This window comes from Chanodichthys erythropterus, chromosome 22, assembly GCF_024489055.1.
Source record: "Chanodichthys erythropterus isolate Z2021 chromosome 22, ASM2448905v1, whole genome shotgun sequence".
In the NCBI taxonomy this organism is placed as follows: Eukaryota; Metazoa; Chordata; class Actinopteri; order Cypriniformes; family Xenocyprididae; genus Chanodichthys; species Chanodichthys erythropterus.
In genome coordinates, this window is record NC_090242.1 from 15,965,214 (window position 1) to 15,985,754 (window position 20,541).

General features: G+C 35.5%; 2 protein-coding genes across 6 annotated transcripts in view; both read right to left on the bottom strand.

Annotated features, from left to right (window-relative positions):
• Positions 1–905: 905 nt before the first annotated feature.
• On the bottom strand, positions 906–12,056 carry zgc:109965 (Nicalin-1-like). Its single transcript, XM_067375372.1, has 11 exons — positions 12,042–12,056; positions 11,783–11,995; positions 11,504–11,682; positions 10,586–10,673; positions 10,435–10,473; positions 9,365–9,863; positions 7,354–7,432; positions 3,449–7,208; positions 3,148–3,307; positions 2,227–2,361; positions 906–1,122 (listed from the first exon to the last, which is right to left on the bottom strand). The coding sequence occupies exons 1-6, from the start codon at positions 12,054–12,056 to the stop codon at positions 9,462–9,464; spliced, it is 936 nt and encodes a 311-aa protein (XP_067231473.1). The 3' UTR covers positions 906–1,122; positions 2,227–2,361; positions 3,148–3,307; positions 3,449–7,208; positions 7,354–7,432; positions 9,365–9,461.
• Positions 11,981–20,541, bottom strand: part of fam219aa (family with sequence similarity 219 member Aa) — a 32,238-nt gene continuing 23,677 nt past the window's right edge. For 4 of the 5 annotated variants that reach the window (XM_067374989.1, XM_067374990.1, XM_067374987.1 and 1 more), the window contains one exon: positions 19,771–19,941. Coding sequence is in view for 1 of the 5 variants with exons in the window: in XM_067374985.1 (XP_067231086.1) it covers positions 12,400–12,496; positions 12,592–12,695; positions 16,033–16,110; positions 16,222–16,319; positions 18,343–18,487; positions 18,655–18,845; positions 19,758–19,914 (870 nt within the window). In the remaining 4 variants the exon portion in view is untranslated. Of the gene's footprint in view, positions 12,497–12,591; positions 12,696–16,032; positions 16,111–16,221; positions 16,320–18,342; positions 18,488–18,654; positions 18,846–19,757; positions 19,942–20,541 lie in introns of those variants that run through there. The other variant, XM_067374985.1, reaches the window with a different exon arrangement.

A 20,541-nucleotide genomic window follows, 5' to 3' on the forward strand; every position in this document is an offset into this window, starting at 1 on the left:
CACAAACTCTGCAACTCTGGGAAATTGAGTTTTATACTCAGCGAAAAAGGAACTATGAATATTGTGGTTTGGCTTGGTTTTGTCTGGCTGCCAGTCGCCGAACATGTAAGATAGTTGTTTGAGTGTGTTTATTTCTTGTCATATTTATTTATTAGTCTAATAAAGAAAACAGCGCTTGACAATATGTTTCCTGTCAGTCTCTTACAAAATATACCATTGTAATCATTCCCTCCAAAATACCAGGTGCAATACTTTAAAACATTACTTTATTTTAATATGCAGATCGTCTTTTAAGGAGTGTTTTATTAAATAAACATACTTTTCTCTCTCATTTTTAGTTTATTTTAAAGGAAGCATTTTTTGCCCTTTTTTTATAAATAAAAATTAATTTCTGATGACAATGGTGGCAAAAGTTTGCATTTTGCATGGTTTTGAAATTCATAACTATTTTTAACAGTTGTCAAAACAGTATTTGAAATCAACTGGTTTGACTGGTGTGAGTTTGCAAATTTAGAAAAACATGGAAAAACCTGAAAAATTCAACTTTTCACTTAAAAGGTAAAGTTCACTTTTATCCAAAAGTAACTAGGCTATTGAACAGCTTTAAGATAGTTTTTCATTAAAAGGATAACCAAAGCCATTTTACCTATTAAAAAGAGTTTTCTACCCCATATCAGCTAAAATGGGCCACAACGTTTCAGCTTAAATGGGGCTAACATATTGTGATGGTTCTAGTTTAAGCATGAATTGTTTATTTACATTGTATAAAAACCATGGTTACCATGTTAGTAAGCCAAAAATTACACATTTAATGGGCACATCATAAACGTTGTTTATTTGTCATGGTAATGCACATTTACATCCAAATGTGCATTTACGGTCATTAAAATGAAGTTGCACCCAAACATATTTTACAAGGCAGGATCTCCAAACACATAACATACCTCAATTATACACTATAAAATGACATTATCAAACTGACAATAAATGAAAAAAAAAAAAGTATAAAAATGCACAAACACTGACTTTTAGTAATGCTTTGCTTCTGACACAAACTCTGGGTGGATGATATAATGTCCAACTTTATATGGCTTCACCACTTGGAAACAGCTGTGTCCTTCACTGCAAACCAAACATCTAGATTTAAAAGGGATCATCTCAGACATTCAAATGCATTAACAACTGAGCCATGTTTATGCTAAAACACATACATAGCAGAATGACAAGATTACATTACAAGCACAGAATCAAAACATTGAGTGTGATTATATATATATATATATATATATATATATATATATTATATATATATATATATATATATTTTTTTTTTTTTTTTATCATGACAGCTCTGACAACTTTAGCATGGTAATTGATATATCAGTGTTAATATATTTGGTCTTGGCGGAATATATGCTACGCTGCTGATGCTGCAGAGCAAGCACAGGAACTTGCTACTGCCAATACATACGCTGATACGCTGCTGCGAGTAAGACATAGTGCTGCTGCACAATAGCATTTATCAATAACCCATAACAGATCTATACAGGTGGAGCTGGGGAAGGTGGAGGGTTTTAGAGGAACTCTGAAGTGTACTGCAAACTGCTATAGTGAATGTAACCAGTCATTTAAATGTGTGAGCAACAAGCTCATTGGCTACAGAAGTGACATGGATCAGCTTGATTAAGTATTTTAAAGGGATAGTTCACCCAAAAATGAAAGTTCTATCATCATTTACCCACCCTCAAGTTGTTCCAAATCTTTATAAATTTCTTTGTTCTGTTGAACACAAAGGAAGATATTTTGAAGAAAGTTTGTAACCAGGCCACTTTGGGGCACCAATGACTTCCATAGTAGGAAAAAACTACTATGGAAGTCAATGATGCCCCAGAACTGTTCTTCAAAATATCTTCCTTTGTGTTCAACAGAACAAAGAAAATTATACTGATTTGGAACAACTTGAGGGTGAGTAAATGATGATAGAACTTTAATTTTCGGGTGAACTATCCCTTTAATGCTGTAATTATCATCAGCCTGTGGGATCTAGAGTTTCATGACTGAACTATATATACAGCTATGGAAAAAATTAAGAGACCACTTAACATTGATTTCTGAACTTGGAGTGGTCTCTTAATTTTTTCCATAGCTGTATATATATATATATATATATATATAATTATTATTATTATTATTATTATCATTTGTGAGCAGTTGGGAATAAAATACCTGTAATCAGCAGTGGATTTTGAGCGTGATCTCCTGTGATGTTGGGTAACCTGGTGTTTGAAGGGTTTTAAAGATGGCATGATGTCCATCTGTTGGGTCCAAGCTGATCTGATACGATCTGTGTCTGGATATTTCCTGAGTACAAAGATGAAATTATGCTAAGCAGTATGCAAGATATGAAGATAACGTAATTTAGGACAAAATCATAGTATGATCTCATCAGAAACTCATACACGCTAAAAAATGCTGGGTTAAAAACAACCCAAGTTGGGTTGAAAATGGACAAACCCAGTGGTTGGGTTAAATGTTTGCCCAATGTGCTGGGTAGTTTTATTTAACTCAACTGTTGTATAAAAATTACTGTATTGCTTGCTTAAAATGAACCCAAAATATGCTTGAAATTAACATTTATTAATATGTTTAATAAATGAGCAATTATTAATAAGATAATGAATAATAAACAATAAACATTTATTAAATTGCTTATTAATAAATGTACACCTTTTGATTATTATTGTTGCCTCTAGTAATTATGTGTCGGATTTTTAATTTCTCACCTATTTTGGATTCATTTTAAGCCAGCCATATAGTCATTTTTAATCAGTAGTTGGGTTAAATAAAACTACCCAGCAGGTTGGGCAAACATTTAACCCAACCACTGGGTTAAAACAACCCAATTGCGGGATTGGTCTATTTTCAACCCAACTTGGGTTGTTTTTAACCAAACATTTTTTAGAGTGTAGTATTGTATTCAGAGAAAAATAGAATGTTCAGGTAGGCCTATTCTATGCAGTGGATTGCATTTTATTTTTAAAGGCACATTACTGCAATACAGGGTCATATCTTGTTTATTCAGATACATAAAGTCATGAAATAGCATGCAGTGCCCAAGCATATCAAATATAATTGCAAAGGTTTTACCCTTGTGTGTTTGTGATTGCTGCATGAGCAAAGTTGGTTTGTTGTGGTTTGAGAAGCCAGGCAGCAGGTGGCAGTGTACAAACTGCAGAGGAGACCTCAGGTGCTTTGAAGCCTCTTTGCACTGAGCTCTGCATCGTCGGTTGGTGTCCTGTCTGCACGTCTTGAGGTCAATGATAATAGTTTTTCAATTATAATATATGCAAATACATTTTATATATTAGTCTGAAGCTGGCACTGTGTAACAGATATACTACACTGATTTAATCAACCTCAGCTGTAGTACCACAGACTGCATTAGTACCTGGATACTGGACAGATATGTGTCTGACTGGAGGTAGAAAAGAGGCAGGAGCAGCCGTCATCTGAAAGTGTTTTCTTGATCCATATCCTGTCTGCAGCGTTCTTGGCATCAGGAAGTCCTGGGTGGGGAGAGGATTCAGAAACCAACCCTAAGTGGCATTTAATAGGCTGTAACACTGACCCCGCAGAGGTTAGATTGTTTTGCTATAGTGAGAGTCGATCCCAACCTCTGATCCCTGTTCAGTGGTTTGGAAACATCGTAACTAGAGCCTCTTGTACAAAGCCCCCTACATGTAGGTTGTTTTGCAGAATCAAGCAGCCACAATGCTCCCAGGCCTGGTGAATTATTAATTATTTGTCAGGTCAGTTAATTGAAAAATGTTGGCTGTTGTTTACAGCGTATCTTACCTCAATACTGCATTTTAACCCAATTGTTTTGCTCATACATCTAAAACTGTCATTCGCACACTAGGAATAAAATAAAGCAAATCAACAGAATGCAAAACAAATAAATTATGAATGTAACACACCTTATGAGCTTGCTGTGCACAATACATCCTTTACTATATACATTAACCTCAAAAGACTTGATTCTCAATTTTCTTGTGGTTAGAGACTTAGAGAAAAAGAATAAGGTGTAAATGCTTATCACACATATCTCTAACCCCTAAAATATGAATTTAAAGATTTATATCTCTGATCTGATAAAAAAAAATTAATGCAATGTAATCAAAAGTGACAGTAAAGACATTTATAATATGGTAAAAGATTTTTATTTTAAATAAATGCTGTTCTTTTAAACTTGAATTCATCAAAGTATCACGAAAATAAAAATGTATTACAGTTTCCACAAAAATACTAAGCAGCAAAATCGTTTTCAAATGATTTTCCAGAGCACTAAATCAGCACATAAGAATGATATTTGGAGGATCATGTGACTCTAAAGACTGGCGTAATGATGCTGAGAAATGCATTTAATTTTTAAATACATTAAAATAGAAAATAGTTATTTTAAATTGTAATAATATTTCACAATATTACTGTTTTTACTGCATTTTTGATCAGATGAATCCAGCCTTGGTGAGCAAAAGAGACTTCTTTCAAAAACATAAAAACTCTTACTTTTTTCCCCATAAGTTTGGCAAATAAAAATATCACTGAAAAGTTTTAAAATGAGGCCCATATAAATAGATGAAATGTTCATTTATGATGGTGATCGTGTGCTCTAATTGTTCAGGAAGCTCTTACCGGCCGTGGATGAGGATTGTTCCTGCGATACGCAGAGGACGGTCTGGGCCGGGTGGGTTTGACCCGAGCTGGATAGCAGAACTCCTCTGAGTAGGTGCTGCTGAACTGTAGCTGAGGACCCATTTCCCCTGTGTACAGCAAGAGTGTGTCCGCAGCTTCTTGACTGCTGTCAACCCGACCTCACCCCCTCCCTCTCTTCACCACCTCTGCTCTTGTGCTCACATGCTCCTCTTCCTCTATTTTGTATCTTAAATCCTTTCATTTTTCAATAAGTTGCATCAAAAGTGAAAATTTTGCCATTGTTTACAAATACTCCAGGTTTGAAACTACATAAAGTTGAGTCAACGATGACAGTATGTTGCTTTCAGCTCTCATATGTCATCCATTTATCACTGACACATTTTGGATGTCACTGGATTACTTTGAGATTAAAAAAAGGTTAAAATCACATTTGAAATTGTAGTGCACACAAAGCACATCTTATGCAATCATATGTGATGTCATTCTAGTATTCTGGGCCTGTTCTATATTAGATGCTGCAGAGAAGAGAGAAAAAGAGAGCTGGCAATCTGCATAGACATCCGTCTGTCACCACGATTGAGCTGCCCTTGGTTTCATTCCCCCCTCAGCAGGTGATCAATAATTTAAGCCTTAGTTCCTGTGTGTCTTTTGTGGCCCCTGTTTAGCAGGGCCTGACTGAGAGTTAAACAGTTTCAGACTGGACAAATGCCAGAAATAGAGCTGGAAAAAAAATTAAATAAATAGGTGCAGAGTGATACTTTTAGTACTGATTATAATAAATAAAAATTATGAAAATGAAAACTATAGAATCTTCAAGCTAAATAACGATGGATAAATGTGAGACTTTTAATGTTTATTAAAATTAAAGTAGTTATAAGATTGATGATTTTCTTTACTTGTTAATAAAGTTATTTCATTTGTAGTCTAGGCCTTTAAAATGTAAAGAATTATGGCTTAAAAATGTAATGCAGTGCTACAATTACCTATTTTATCCTCAGAAACTGCATAAAAATTGTTTCATAGTGATACACTTGTTCAAAATGTACAGCAAAAACAGTAATTTTGTGAAATATTATAAATAAAAATATATATATATTTTATTTTCATATATTTTAAAATGTAATTTATTCCTGTGAATTGATTACTCCAGTCTTCATTGTCACATGATCCTTCAGAAATCATTCCAATATGCTGATTTGCTGTTCATAAAACATTTCATCTCCTTATTAGTGTTCAAACAGTTTAATATTTTTGTGGAAACCATGATAAATCTATTCTTTGAGGAATTGAAAGTTTAAAAGAATAGTATTTGTTTGAATTAAATTTTACTGTCACTTTTGATTAATTTAATCTCTCTTCGCTGAATAAAACTATTTCTTTCTTTCTTTCTTTCTTTCTTTCTTTCTTTCTTTCTTTCTTTCTTTCTTTTTTTTATTTGGTAGTGTTTCCCTTTCTCTGTGAATGAACCATACCACTACAGCCAAAACTTCAGAATGCCAGTGTTCTGACATTATCTTCCACAGTAGAATATAACTATGTGATACATTAGGGGAATCTACTCATGTCATTGTAACTACAATATTGTGGATGACAGTAATGAATGTCTAATCTTGTATGAATGAAAGGAGTTCTTCATTCATAAGAGATAATCAAGACAGTCATCATTTAACCAAGCATTTGGCACTTATCCACAGTCTCTGTCAGCACCAGAAAAAATCCTCCTTGTCTGTGCCAACACAAGTAAATCAATTAGTCTTCAGTGACCTATTATGGACAGGACAGCTTTCAGGTTACTCAGATAGTTCAACAGGGAAAAATGTTCCATACATTCTGTCCAGGTCTACTTTTTAAATAAACACTCAAATGGAGAAATAACCTAATTATATGTATATCATTAAGCTCCGACTTACTTTTTGTTGTTATTTAACAAAACACAGTTATATTTATCTTTGAAACATTATCGACTTCTGTTCGTAAGCTTCTCTTTCATATAGGTGTTCAGTGACCATAATTCCACTACATAGCCTATAGGTGACCCAGTGCCGCATTCAACAGATCCGCTCACTCTTACTTGGCATCAGGTTCCTTTTTAAGTGACTCATAATTTATCCATGAGTTCCGTTCTACTCCCGACATATCTTATTTGCATGAGGTAATCATCTAATTTAGTCTTTTTCCCTTCATTCATTAAAGTGTAAACCTACAGTACAGTTCCAGAAGGATTCCAGAATGAGCAAAGTAGCTGATACTAAAAGAGAGGGGCGATCTTTAATTTGAAGAAAGAAATCAAACAGAAACAGAAGAGATGGCAAGGGAATTATAAAACACTTTAAATTCAAGAAGTGAATTCAAAAAGTTTTCAGTCCTCTCAGGTATTACATTGGCCATGCTGTAGACTTCTCTCTGCATTGGTTCTTTGATGTGTCCAACCCAGTTTATTGGTGCTTGGCTTTCATGGTTGCTTTCAGTTTTGTGTAGATGTTCCCAAAGTTCTGCAATGAAAAGCAATAATCGAAACAAATTAAGCAAACCCCTGAGATTGCATATTGAGATTACTGATAGATATTCAATTCCAGCCTATAAAGGTATAATATTGACCTCGGCTCTCTAGTTTGGTATACATTACCCACGGCTCACCTGGACTGCATAATAAACTATTCCAAGGTATCCAGCTATACAGCCACCCAAAAACAGGTCAAAGGCAGCAGGCTTCACCCTAAAAAAATCAATTTAAAACAAAACATTTTCGATAACTATAATGTTACTGGGGGAAAAAATTTAAACTAATACATTTTCGAATGTTTCAACTCCAAAACCTAATAAAATAAAAGAAAAATTACCATGAATTAATTTTAGTTTTAGTTCTTAAAGGGTTAGTTCACCCAAAAATAAAAAATTCTGTCATTTATTACTCACCCTCATGTCGTTCCACACCCGTAAGTCCTTCGTTCATCTTCAGAACACAAATTAAGATATTTTTGATGAAATCCGATGGCTTGGTGAGGCCTCTATTGCCAGCAAGACAATTAACACTTTCAATGCCCAGAAAGCTACTAAAGATATATTTAAAACAGTTCATGTGACTACAGTGGTTCAACCTTAATGTTACGAAGCGACGAGAATACTTTTTATATCTAGTGATGGGTGATTTCAAAACACTTTTTCGTGAAGCTTCGAAGCTTCACGAATCTTTTGTTTCAAATCAGTGGTTTGGAGTGTGAATCAAACTTCCAAAGTTATGTGATTTCATTAAATAAGGCTTCATTACGTCATAAGTGGGGGGCGTGACTGACAGTTTGATTGACTGACACGCTCCGAACCACTGATTCGAGTCAAAAGATTCGTAAAGCTTCGAAGCTTCATGAAGCAGTGTTTTGAAATCACCCATCACTAGATATTGTTGAATAAAGTCATTATTTGTTTTTTTTTTGGTGCACAAAAAGTGTTCTCGTTGCTTCATATTATTAAGGTTGAACCACTGTAGTCACATGAACTGTTTTAAATACGTCTTTAGTAGCTTTCTGGGCACTGAAATTGTTAATTGTCTTGCTGGCAATGGAGGCCTCACTGAGCCATCAGATTTTATCAAAAATATCTTAATTTGTGTTCTGAAGATGAACGAAGGTCTTACAGGTGTGGAACAACATCAAGGTGAGTAATTAATGACAACATTTTTGGGTGAACTAACCCTTTAATACTTGGGTGTATTAAATAATAAATAAATAAAATACTAAAACTAAAGTAACCAATTGAAAATAAACTATAATACCCCTCAGTGTGAATCCAACTAGTACAAATAAGGGATTTAAAGTCAACCCTATTTATTTTATTAATACACTGAAGAAAAAAAAAAAAAAAGAAAAAAATCACAAGTTTTTGTCTTGTTTCTGGTCCAAATATCTAAAAATTCTTAAATCAAGAAGCATTTTTTAGACAAGTAAAAATTACTGTCTTGTTTTCAGAAAAAATAAGTCAAAATTTTTCCTTAAAACAAGCAAAATAATCTGCCAATGGGGTATCCAAAATAATCTTATTTCAAACCGAAAACAAGATTCTTTTGCTTACCCCAGTAGCAGATTATTTTGCTTGTTTTAAGGAAAAATTCACTTAGTTTTGACTTATTTTTTTTCTGAAAACAAGACAATAATATTTGGACTGGTATGTCCGAGTATGTCCGAATACACAGTAGAAAAGCAGAAGGCGAAAAGTGAAGCGACACTACTGACACTGGTAGGTCACGTGACAGTAACAACATGGCGGATGTAGTATATCCGAATTTCATTCATACTACCCATATTCACACTAGCCTAAATAGAACATACACAAACTAAGTTCAAATTCAAATGTAGAACATAGACAGTACACAATTTTGGATGTACCAACAGTCTTAATCATTGGTGCAAACTGCATGTGTAAGTTTGGTATTCATAATCTTCCGCTCCACCTCTGATTTTTCAACCTCTCCCCTGCAACCTGAACCATCTGTCTTATACAGACCATAAATTCTCAGTGGATAAAATTCATCCATATATCTTTTTCTAGCTGAATCTCCTGTTTAATTTGGAAATGCATCACAAGGGTTGTTAATGCTGTTTCATTTTGACTTTAAAAAGCTTCAAAACCAACCAATCAACCAAGACTTACTCACCTGTACATCATCATTGGTTGTCTCATTTGATTAAAGAATGTGATTTCAGGGTCCCTATAAAAGTCAGACAAAACAAGCTTAATATGTCTGTATCTGTTTATATATGTGTTTGGGTGGGTGTAAGCTGTTGCTTTGCTTTTTGCAGAAAGTGTCGGTAAACATTGTTTGAAAATTTTTGCCACAGGCAAACTGGCTCTGAATGCATGCGTATTTGCAACTCTAGTAAAATATGCATCTGTAAACCTGCTACAGAAGTCTTTTGAAGTCTTGCTGGGCCATTGATGAGGTGATGAAGTGATGAGGTGAAATATTGTGTCTGTGTGTACCTTCTGTCCTGGTGGAACGTGTGTCTATGGACCTGCTTTAGATAGTGTTTGAACTCCTGCTGCAGGCTGTTGATCAGGAGCTGGTGTTCTGGTTCTTTATCCAGCAACTGAAAGGCTCGGGGAACAGACGTCATCATGGTCATCAATGCAGACAAATGACTGTCTTGAATATCCTACATAGCACATAAAGGTTACTTGATGAACTTCTAGTTTGGTGTCAGTACGATTTTTTGTGTGTGTGTGTGTGTGTGTGTGTGTGTGTTTGGAAAAAAATTAACACTTTTATTCAGTAAAGATGCATTCAACTTATCAAAAGTGACAGTACAGACATAATGTTACAAAAGATTTCCATTTTTAAATAAATGCTGATCTTTTGAACTTTTTATCCATCAAAGAATCCTAAAAAAATGTATTACAGTTTCCACAAAAATATGAAGAATATTAGAATGATTTCTGAAGGATCATGTGACACTGAAGACTAAAGTAATGATACTAAAAATTCAGCTTTGCCTTTAAAGGAATAAAATTGAAAAATATCAAAATAGAAAACCGTTATTTTAACTAGGAATAATATTCAGTTTTTTTCTGTATTTTGATCAATTAAATGTGAGCATAAGTAAATCTCAAATTTTTAAATGGTAGTGTATCAAAATTGTACCATCAAACTGTTCTTTTTTTGCAAAGTTTTAGGTGGATTAAGCTTGATAAAATAAAAAACAGCAGGAAAAAATATATATATATTACCAAACTGCCTTTGAAAACCTGCACATCCTTAGCGGAGCCCTACAGCACAGAAAAGATGGTATTTATTATTAATAAAAAGTGGAAACAAAGATGAAAGTGGTCTGTGTGTGCTTTCAAGGTTGTCTTGAAACACTCCAAACGTTTGCCTCACCTTGTCTGAAAGATTGTACATGAATCTTGCCAAGGACTCCGCAACAATAACAGCGTTCCGCTTGAGCTTCCTGATGTCCACCTGTGCCCTAAATATACAAGAAAAACTGTGAGATGAGAAATGGTGCATCTATGATTTAAAATGTAGCCTCAAATTTCTGCTATGAAAGAGCTGCATCTTGTGTAGTCCAAAACAATACTGGTTTCAAAGGGTTAATTCACCCAAAAATGAAAATTCTGTCATTTATTACTTACCCTCATGCCGTTCCACACCCATAAGAACTTTGTTAATCTTCAGAACACAAATTAAGATATTTGAGTTGAAATCCGATAGCTCCGTGAGGCCTTCATAGGGAGCGATGGACACTTCCTCTCGGTACTAAAAACATATTTAAATCGGTTCGTGTGAGTACAGTGGTTCAATATTAATATTATAAAATGACGAGAATATTTTTGGAGCGCCAAAAATAACAAAATATGTTTTTAGTACCTTTATGCATCTTGAGAGAGGAAGTGTCCATTGCTCCCTATCAGATTTCAACTAAAATATCTTAATTTGTGTTCTGAAGATTAACAAAGGTCTTACAGGTGTAGAACGGCATGAGGGTGAGTAATAAATGACAGAATTTTCATTTTTGGGTGAACTAACCCTTTAAAGATGAAAAATTAGGTCCTGAAAGAGATTATTATGCTGAATGGAAAATTTTTATTCATGTAACTTGACAGATGTCACTGAATTAATTGCAAAAAAGTGACTTAAGGCCACTTTCAGAAAAAATGTTGTGCAAGAAACTGCACAAAAAAATTTCTTTGTGGGGTGGTTTTTTAAAGAGACCCATCATTAATTCAGTGTCTACATCTGGCAGATACTTCAGAATGGGACTTTAAATTTGGAAAAATTTGGTAGATTTTTTCTCACATGGTGTCCAGGATAGATCCTCTCAGCTCTGATTTAGGGTTCTCAATATGCGACAGAGTGAATCCTGGGATATGTTTCATCCCATAGCGCTCGTGCTCCCAAGCCACGTTGGTCTCCAGCAGGTTGATCTTCTTATGGACAGTTCCAAATCTCACCCAGGGGAACCTGGCAGAGATTATCTGTAAACACAGAAAGGAAAAGATGTACAAGAGGGTCAATTGCCAATCACCAAAGTTTTTTCATAGACTGACTTCCACTCCGTGCATAATTCAACCTAACCTGCTCTAACTGCTGAATGAAGCTGTACTGTGGTGTTCCAGGCTTAGGTGGCCGTGAAACATGTAGGAAAAGCTCATCTCCGCTGCCAAGAGAGTCCAGACATATAACGAATGCCACATTGTCTTGCAAAAGGCTGGATTCTGCATAAAAATTGAATGCAGTCAAGATTCTGTATTTCTTCTGTTTAAATGTGTCTTGCTTTGATTGATAATACTTGAGATATTATAGAGATTATTAGGCAATAATTATAATGGCAAACTGAATAAGAGATCATTTTATTCCTTGTCATGAAGGAAACATGAAAACATTTTAAATATATCATGTTTTATTGTATGAGGGCTCATAGTTCTTACACTTTCAACATAGAAGAAAAGTTTTGGGTTATCCAATGAATCAGTGAACAGTTCTTAAAAGAATCATTTTTTCTTAGTATAAAATTTTTTTTATATAATCTAAAGAATTTTTTTTTTTATTATAAAGACTTTTTTGTGCAATTGAAAGTTTCCATGGATGTTAACGGTTCTTCGTGAAACCACAGATGCCAATAAAGAACCTTTATTTTTAAGAGTTTTGATTGGAGAGTAAAATGTTTGTCAAGAATACATATTGCCAATAATTTACTTACCGGCAAGGTCAATATTTTCCTCCAGCCAATGCTTGGTGCCAAGGAAATTATACTTACCACCACCAGTCAGGGAGAATAAGAGGTGGTATCTAAAAGATTTTGGAAATGTAATGCAAAATTTAAATGCAAAAACAACATTCCTAACACAAACATTTTTAGGTTGTAAAATACAGAAAGAACTAACGGAGCCTGGGTTCGTGGATCACTGTAGAGGTGATGAAAGAGTCGAACCAGCTCGAGAAGAATGGTGACACCACTGCCATTAGAATCCGCACCATACGCCAGCCACTAGAGCACACATACACAAATCATCAACACATACAATTTCATAGTACACACTGAAAAAAACTCATAATTTCTCTGCCATTCAATACATAACATTTCAAAATGATCCCTATTCTTTTGGGCAAAAGAGAGATTAAGTATCAATGATATGCTTAGCATACAGCCAAGGTCATTGTTTTCACTGTATGAAGCACCAATGGATCTGCCATTTGGTGGCTGTAAAACTCATTACCAGTGGGAACACTTTACTATCTGAACCCGTAAAACACAGTGGTAATGAAATGCTTTGCTGTGATTACAAGATTACCACAGCATAATTACAGGTACAAAAAAAAAAAAAAATCTAAAGTATAGGTCTTTAACAAAACATAAATTAAATTAGGCATGGGAATCATATGGAATTTAAAGATGCCATAGAATGCTTTTTCACAAGATGTAATTTAAGTCTAAGGTGTCCCCTGAATGTGTCTGTGAAGTTTCAGCTCAAAATACCCCATAGATTTTTTTTAATTCATTTTTTAACTGCCTATTTTGGGGCATCATTAAATATTCGCCGATTCAGCATGCTTCCCTTTTAAATCTCGCTTCCCGCCCCCAAGCTCGCGACTGCCTTAAACATCGCATAAACAAAGTTCACACAGCTAATATAACCCTCAAAATGGTTCTTTACAAAGTGTTCATCATGCAGCATGTCTAATTGCATAAGTATGGTATTTATTTGGATGTTTACATGTGATTCTGAATGAGTTTGATGGTGCTTCGTGGCTAAAGCTAACATTACACACTGTTGGAGAGATTTATAAAGAATGAAGTTGTGTTTATGAATTATACAGACTGCAAGTTTTTCAAAATGAAAATAATGCTATTGTCCTTGCTTGCTTACTTGCATAAAGTCTAAAGATTCAGCTGTGCACAGATCCAGATGTTAATACTGCCCTTGCCGAATGCCTTGAACATGGGCTGGTATATGCAGAAGTTGGGGGCGTGCATATTAATGATCCCGACTGTTGCGTAACAGTCGGTGTTATGTTGAGATTCGCCTGTTCTTCGGAGGTCTTTTAAACAAATGAGATTTATATACTGAGGAAATAATGGTGTTGGAGACTCACTGTATGTCATTTCCATGTACTGAACTCTTGTTATTCAACTATGCCAAAGTAAATTCAATTTTCAATTCTATGGCACCTTTAACAATTTTGGCTCCTGTTAAAGGTGCCCTAGATAGTTTTTTTACAAGATGTAATATAAGTCCTAGGACTATAACTAGAACTATACTCTCATTCCAGCGTAATAATCAAGGAACTTTGCTGCCGTATCATGGCTGCAGCAGTGCAATGATATTACGCAGCGTCTCTCACATACGTCTCCATGGTTGCAAGGCACGTTCCCTGTGCAAGCAGGGGCTCACGGGCGCTGCGTAATATCATTGCACTGCTGCAGCCATGGAACAGCAGCAAAGTTCCTTGATTATTACGCCTGAATGAGAGTATAGTTCCTAGCCATATCAGCCTAGAAAATCACAACTTTTCATTTTCTGTCGGTCTTAGTACACGATTTAACTACAGAAGAGTCAAGTTTTAAAAAGGAAAAATATCAAAACTCTTTGGTCATTTTTAAGCGCGATGCTAACTGTCTAATCAGATTCAATGAACTATGCTAAGCTATGCTAAAAGTGGTACCGCCAGAACCGGAGATTGGCTGAATGGATTCGAAAACGGTAAAACTCAACTGTTTAACTCTAGGGGAGTTGGAAAATGAGCCTATTTTCAAAAAAAGTGGAGTGTTCCTTTAAGAGATGCGTTTCCTCTGCCACATGAGCTCTCGACTATATTACAGTGCATTTACAAAGTTCACACAGCTAATATAACCCTCAAATGGATCTTTACAAGATGTTTGTCATGCATGCTGTATGCATGCTTCGAATTATGTGAGTAAAGTATTTATTTAGATGGTTACGTTTGATTCTGTGTGAGTTTAAGGATATGCTCTGTGGCTAACGGCTAATGCTACACTGTTGGAGAGATTTATAAAGAATGAAGTTGTGTTAATGAATTATACAGACTGACTGCACGTGTTTAATGAAAATAGCAACGACTCTCGTCTCCGTGAATACAGTAAGAAACGATGGTAACTTTAACCACATTTAACAGTGTATTAGCAACATGCTAATGAAACATTTAGAAAGACAATTTACAAATATCACTAAAAATATCATGTTATCATGGATCATGTCAGTTATTATTGCTCCATCTGCCATTTTTCGCTGTTGTTCTTGCTTGCTTACCTTGTCTGTGCACAGATCCAGACGTTAATACTGCCTTTCCTTGTCTAATGCGTCAAATGGGCTGGCATTATGCAAATATTGGGGTCATACATATTAATGATCCCGACTGTTACGTAACAGTCGGTGTTATGTTGAGATCCGCGTGTTTTCCGGAAGTCTTTTAAACAAATGAGATTTACATAAGAAGGAGGAAACAATGGAGTTTGAAACTCACTGTATGTCTTTTCCATGTACTGAACTCTTGTTATTCAACTATGCCGAGGTAAATTCAAATTCTGATTCTAGGGCACCTTTAAAGATTCTAGTACCTTAATGGTTCCATTAAAGGGATAGTTCACCCAAAAATTAAAAGTTTTGTGAGTTTGATTAACTAAAAATAACCAGCTCTCAAAAGTTTGAGAATCAGTTGAAGGTATACAATTTATCAGTTCATACATTCCCTGGGAATCAGATCCATCACTTGGCTTTGCTAGTGCCATGCTCTACTCTTTAAGCTACAGGAATGTTTTTGATTCACTAAAAAGTATGACCTCATCAGAGTAATTTATTTGAGAATCAAACTACACTGGTAACACTTTATGGTTTTGATTCCCTAAAAAGAACCGGCTCATAATAGTCATTCTCGTTCAGGAATTGGGCTGGTTGTGCTGCATCCTGCATGTTTTTGATTCACTAAAATGATCCGAGTTGTTTCTTCTTGTACCACAATGGCAACAACAATTGCATCGCTTTTACACAATGAATAAAGCTTTGAAAGTTCTGAATTACAACCAGTCAATTCCCAACACTAATTCAATACAATTTTTATTGGTGGGGCTTTGAGAGGCCAGTTATATGAATATGTTAATTTCTGACCAAGGTGTTTGAAAAGGTCAGTTCCCACAGCAAGTGAACCATGCCAATTGACAACATGCATTAATCATTCTCAATCATGTTTGAGGGGAGTGTGATGTATTAAGTGACCAAAAATGATTAAGCATATAATAATATACAGTAAAAAAAAAAGGTTCCTTCAATCTTGATGTGTGTGTGTGGACATTAATGAGGGTGACTTACAGGAGCAAGACCAAACGTGTCATAATGGGCTGTAATTACAATGGTGGGTGGGTCTTCTCCAGCTCCAGGAAGCACTCCCTTGAAATGAACCAATAAATCAACTTGACTGACAGGTTTAATTATAGCTGAACACTATTACGTTGTAAGCAAAGGATAGAGTTGTTGTGTGTGGCCAGCTGCCACTCTCACCTCTAAAGTAATGATGGTGGTATCAGTGATAGGCTTGATGGGGGAGTCGTTGCTGACTAATATTTGGAAAGCCGTGGCGGTGATGATACTACGGAGAACTGAGAAAAAGAGAGTTAATTCACATGGCTTAAAATTTACACTAAATCTGCTTACATGAATATTTACTTAGTAGGCTATAGCAATTAGTACACAAAAATATTTAGGCCTAATTTTTTTTAGGTTTATGTATTTGAATTGCATATAAATTCTATTAATTTGAATTACACAGTTTTAACCTAACTAATAATGTAAAAAATAATAATAATAAACTCAATGTGATACACACAAAACAAACAGGTAAGATGTGTAAAATGTGTAAGAATGAGAATGTGTAAAATTTGGGAGGATCTATTGACAGAAATGCAATATAATATACATAACTATGTTTTCAGTCGTACATAAAGACCTTACATAATGAAACATTATGTTTTTATTACTTTAGAATGAGCCATTTTTATCTACATACACTGCGGCTCCCCCCTACATGTCAAGTCGCCATTATACGCTGGCATGTTTCTACAGCAACCCTAAACGGACACTCTACAGAGCGCGTTTCGTCACTATGTTGTTGTTCTTCTAAATCGTTCATGTTTTTAGAGGCAGCTTGCATCGTAACCAGTGGCGTAACTTTGTTTTAAAAAGTGGGTGGGACAAGAATGTGTATGGCGGGGTGTGTGTGTTGTATTATTATTACAATAATAATAATATATTAAAACTATAAATGTGTTCAAATATGACAGTTTTCCAACATCTGCTATAATTCAGTGTCGTTAGTCTCGAGAGTATGTACATTAGTTAATAAATACGACGATCCGCCTTGAATAATTGAATGTCCTGATGGACCAGTGGCAGTTTCTCCGATTAGGGTGCAAGAGGTTCCCGGCTCTTATCCAACCATATGTCATTTTTTTTTCCTCATTAATACCAAAGATGTTCATTAGTGATTGTATATCGAGAGATGGGATACGTTTATATGTATTTTGTTTTTTTGTGATTTCAACGTATCGAATAGAGAGTCTCCGCAACAGCGATAGATTGAAGCGCTCATCCGTGTGAAGACTGCGCAGTGTGCATGAGCGCTGTGAACCCTGTTGCACGCGCCTCTGATAACAGTGACAACGAGCACTCAACATAATTTCAAAAACAACACATCCCAGCGCCAAATCGCCTATTATTAACACAAATTGATAATCAACTAGAGGTGTTTATTTTGTATTAGATATCCGCGAGATGTTATAAAAAGTGGTGGGGACAATATCGACCCTTTCAAAAAGTGGTGGGACCACCCGTCCCACCCGCAAATTACGCCTATGATCGTAACTACGTTGAATACACACAAAGTAGTTGTATTAGTAGTCGTTCTTCTCTGAAATGGAGGGTTGCGCGCCGTTAATTGCAGTTCGCAACCTCACCGCTAGATACCTGTCATGTCATGTCTTGTTTTGGTTTTGTTTCATGTTCACGGTTTTTGGTTTGTTTCCATAATTATGCTTTGTTTGTTTTGCTATGTGTTTTGTATCATGTGATTCCATTGCCCTCATGTGTTCATGTCATGTGCTTCCCCTGTCTCATGTGTCATGTTCTGATTGGTTGTCATGGTCATGTGATTTCAGTTCTGTCTTGCCATTGGTCCTCTGTCTTCATTGTTCACAGGTGTTCCTTGTTTTGTCATTAGTCTCCCTGTATAAATAGCCCTCATGTTCCATTGTAATCTTGTCTAGCTTTGTTTATATGTAACCTGCTATTGGTGAGTGTTAGTGTCCGAAGTCAAGTCAAGTCAAGTCAAGTCAAATACTTCTTAAATACTGCACTTGGGTTCAAAACTACGCTTGCTTCCAGTGGACCTCCTTATGTTACAATACCGCTAAAATTTACACACTGCACCTTTAACCAAACAAATCACTAAAACATTTCAAACAAAACCACAAATATTGCATCTATAACGCAAAATATATTTGATATATTTTGCTAAATATATTATACTGTAATGCATAACAATACATTTAAGTGTCTCCAGCTTTTACAACTGAAATGTTATTTTGTCATTTTTATGTCTGCTAGCATTTAGCAGTTCCCTCTCACCTCTCACTAGTACAGAACCAGACCTGGTTGCTGCAGCCTGACTGACTTCTTCATACATACAGAGCAGCTGGTCATCCTCTGGGACCACATACACCGGCATGAGGGTCTCGTTCTGCAGAACTTGAGATTCAGCCACCATGAAGCGCTAAAGACAGTTGGGGAAATTAATTTAGCTAATCAGGTTGGGGTATCCAATGTAATCTACTTCCTTCACTAATCACAAATAACCTACAGTTACTGGAAGAAACAATGAATCAGCAGCAATATATCAAGTGTAATTGTGCAAAACTGTGATAGATGTTTCTGAATGACCTGCACTATATCCTCTGGTACAGAAGAGATATTTTGAGGTAGCAGTATCAAAACAGCTGCTGCATTCTGCTTTTTGGCCTCTAGGTAGCGCTCTGTGGTGAAATCAGGCAGCTTCATGATCACACAGCGGCGAGTCAGAACCGTCTCCGCAGCCGATCGCGCCTCTGCCACCACAATAGCTCCACGGCAACCTGAAGGTCAAAGGTCAGAGTCTAAATGTCATGATCACCCTTGCACAGATATAATGAAATGTGTGCATTGTTAATTATATCAGGAGATTTTCCAGTGGTGTGTTTCAAGTTTTACTACATCAGTATGCAATGCAGAATAAGTCAAATTCTGTGGTTCGGCATTTTTTTAAAGTGCCCCAATTATGCTTTTTTGGATGCTACCTTTCATGTAGTGTGCTATATAGCTGTTTGTGAATGTAAAAGGAGACAAATAAAGTTATTGTCTCCCAAAAGAAAGAACCGATTTTAAACGAGTCATCAGTAATTCCAGGCTTACTTCCTGTTCAAACCCATTTATGCTTGTAACAAATTTGCATAATGCCAGCCTTTGGCCTTCATTGGCTGCCCACAGATAACACCTACTTTGACCCGCCCTAAAACACAGTAGTTGTAGCTGAGGCCTTGTTTTTTTTCCATTTTTATTTATTTATTTGTTTTTTTTTACCTTGGATGCATGTACACCTACTCCAAAACATAATTAGGAACCTTTAAAAAGCATAATAGGGGAACTTTTAAAAGCTATCAAGGCTGTTTTTGAAGTAGCATACTGCCTGTTTCCCACAATGCATTGTGCTTGACTTGTAGACACTGTAGTCTTAAAGGAATAATTCACCCAAAAATCATAATTCTCATAACATGTGTCATTACAAACCTTTTCTTTCTTCTGTGGAACATTAATGAAGATATTATATTTTGAAAAGTTTTTTTTCCCCTCCCATTCATTGGAATTCAATGGGCAACAAAACTTATGGGCAACTTCTTTTGTGTTTAGCAGAAGAAAGAAAATCAGGCAGGTTTGGAATGGCTTGAGTTTGAGTGTGAGTATAACAATATTTTCATTTTTGGGTTAACTTTTAAAAGATTGTGTGTTACCATGTTTATCCTGATGTAAGTTGTATTGCTGCATCCTGTAGACACTGAACTCATAGGAGGATGCTGCCGACAGGGCAGAAGCATGCAGGAGATGCACTGACAGCAGCAGAAGTGCCACCACTTTAGAGGTTATAAGAGTCATGCTGACACCCCACATTTGAGTTCGCCAAAAGAACTAACACTTCTATGAAAAATGCAAGATGGAATATTAAAAACAATAATAAACCTTTATTTTTTCAAGTGTGTGAGTCCTTAGAATCCAAAGGAGGTCCATAGGCACATACAGAAATACTACATATACACTCTTACAAATAAAGGTTCCAAACAGGGGTTACTATTCCAATGCCATAGAAGAACCATTTTTGTTCCCCAAAGAAACTTTCAGTGAACAGTTTATAAAAGAACCTTTTTCCACTATAGAACCTTTTGTGCAGTGGAAAGTTTCCAACGGATGTTAAAGGTTCTCCATAGATGCCAATAAAGAACTTTTATTTTTAAGAGTATACAGTAGAAATTTCTAACTACATGAATAAACTTTAACGTACAGTACAGTCCAAAATTTTGGAACCACTAAGATTTTTAATGTTTTTAAAAGAAGTTTCGTCTGCTCACTAAGGCTACATTTATTTAATTAAAAATACAGTAAAAAGAGTAATATTGTGAAATATTATTACAATTTAAAATAACTGTTTTCTATTTGAATATATTTGACAAAGTAATTTATTCCTGTGATCAAAGCTGAATTTTTAGCATCATTACTCCAGTCTTCAGTGTCACATGATCC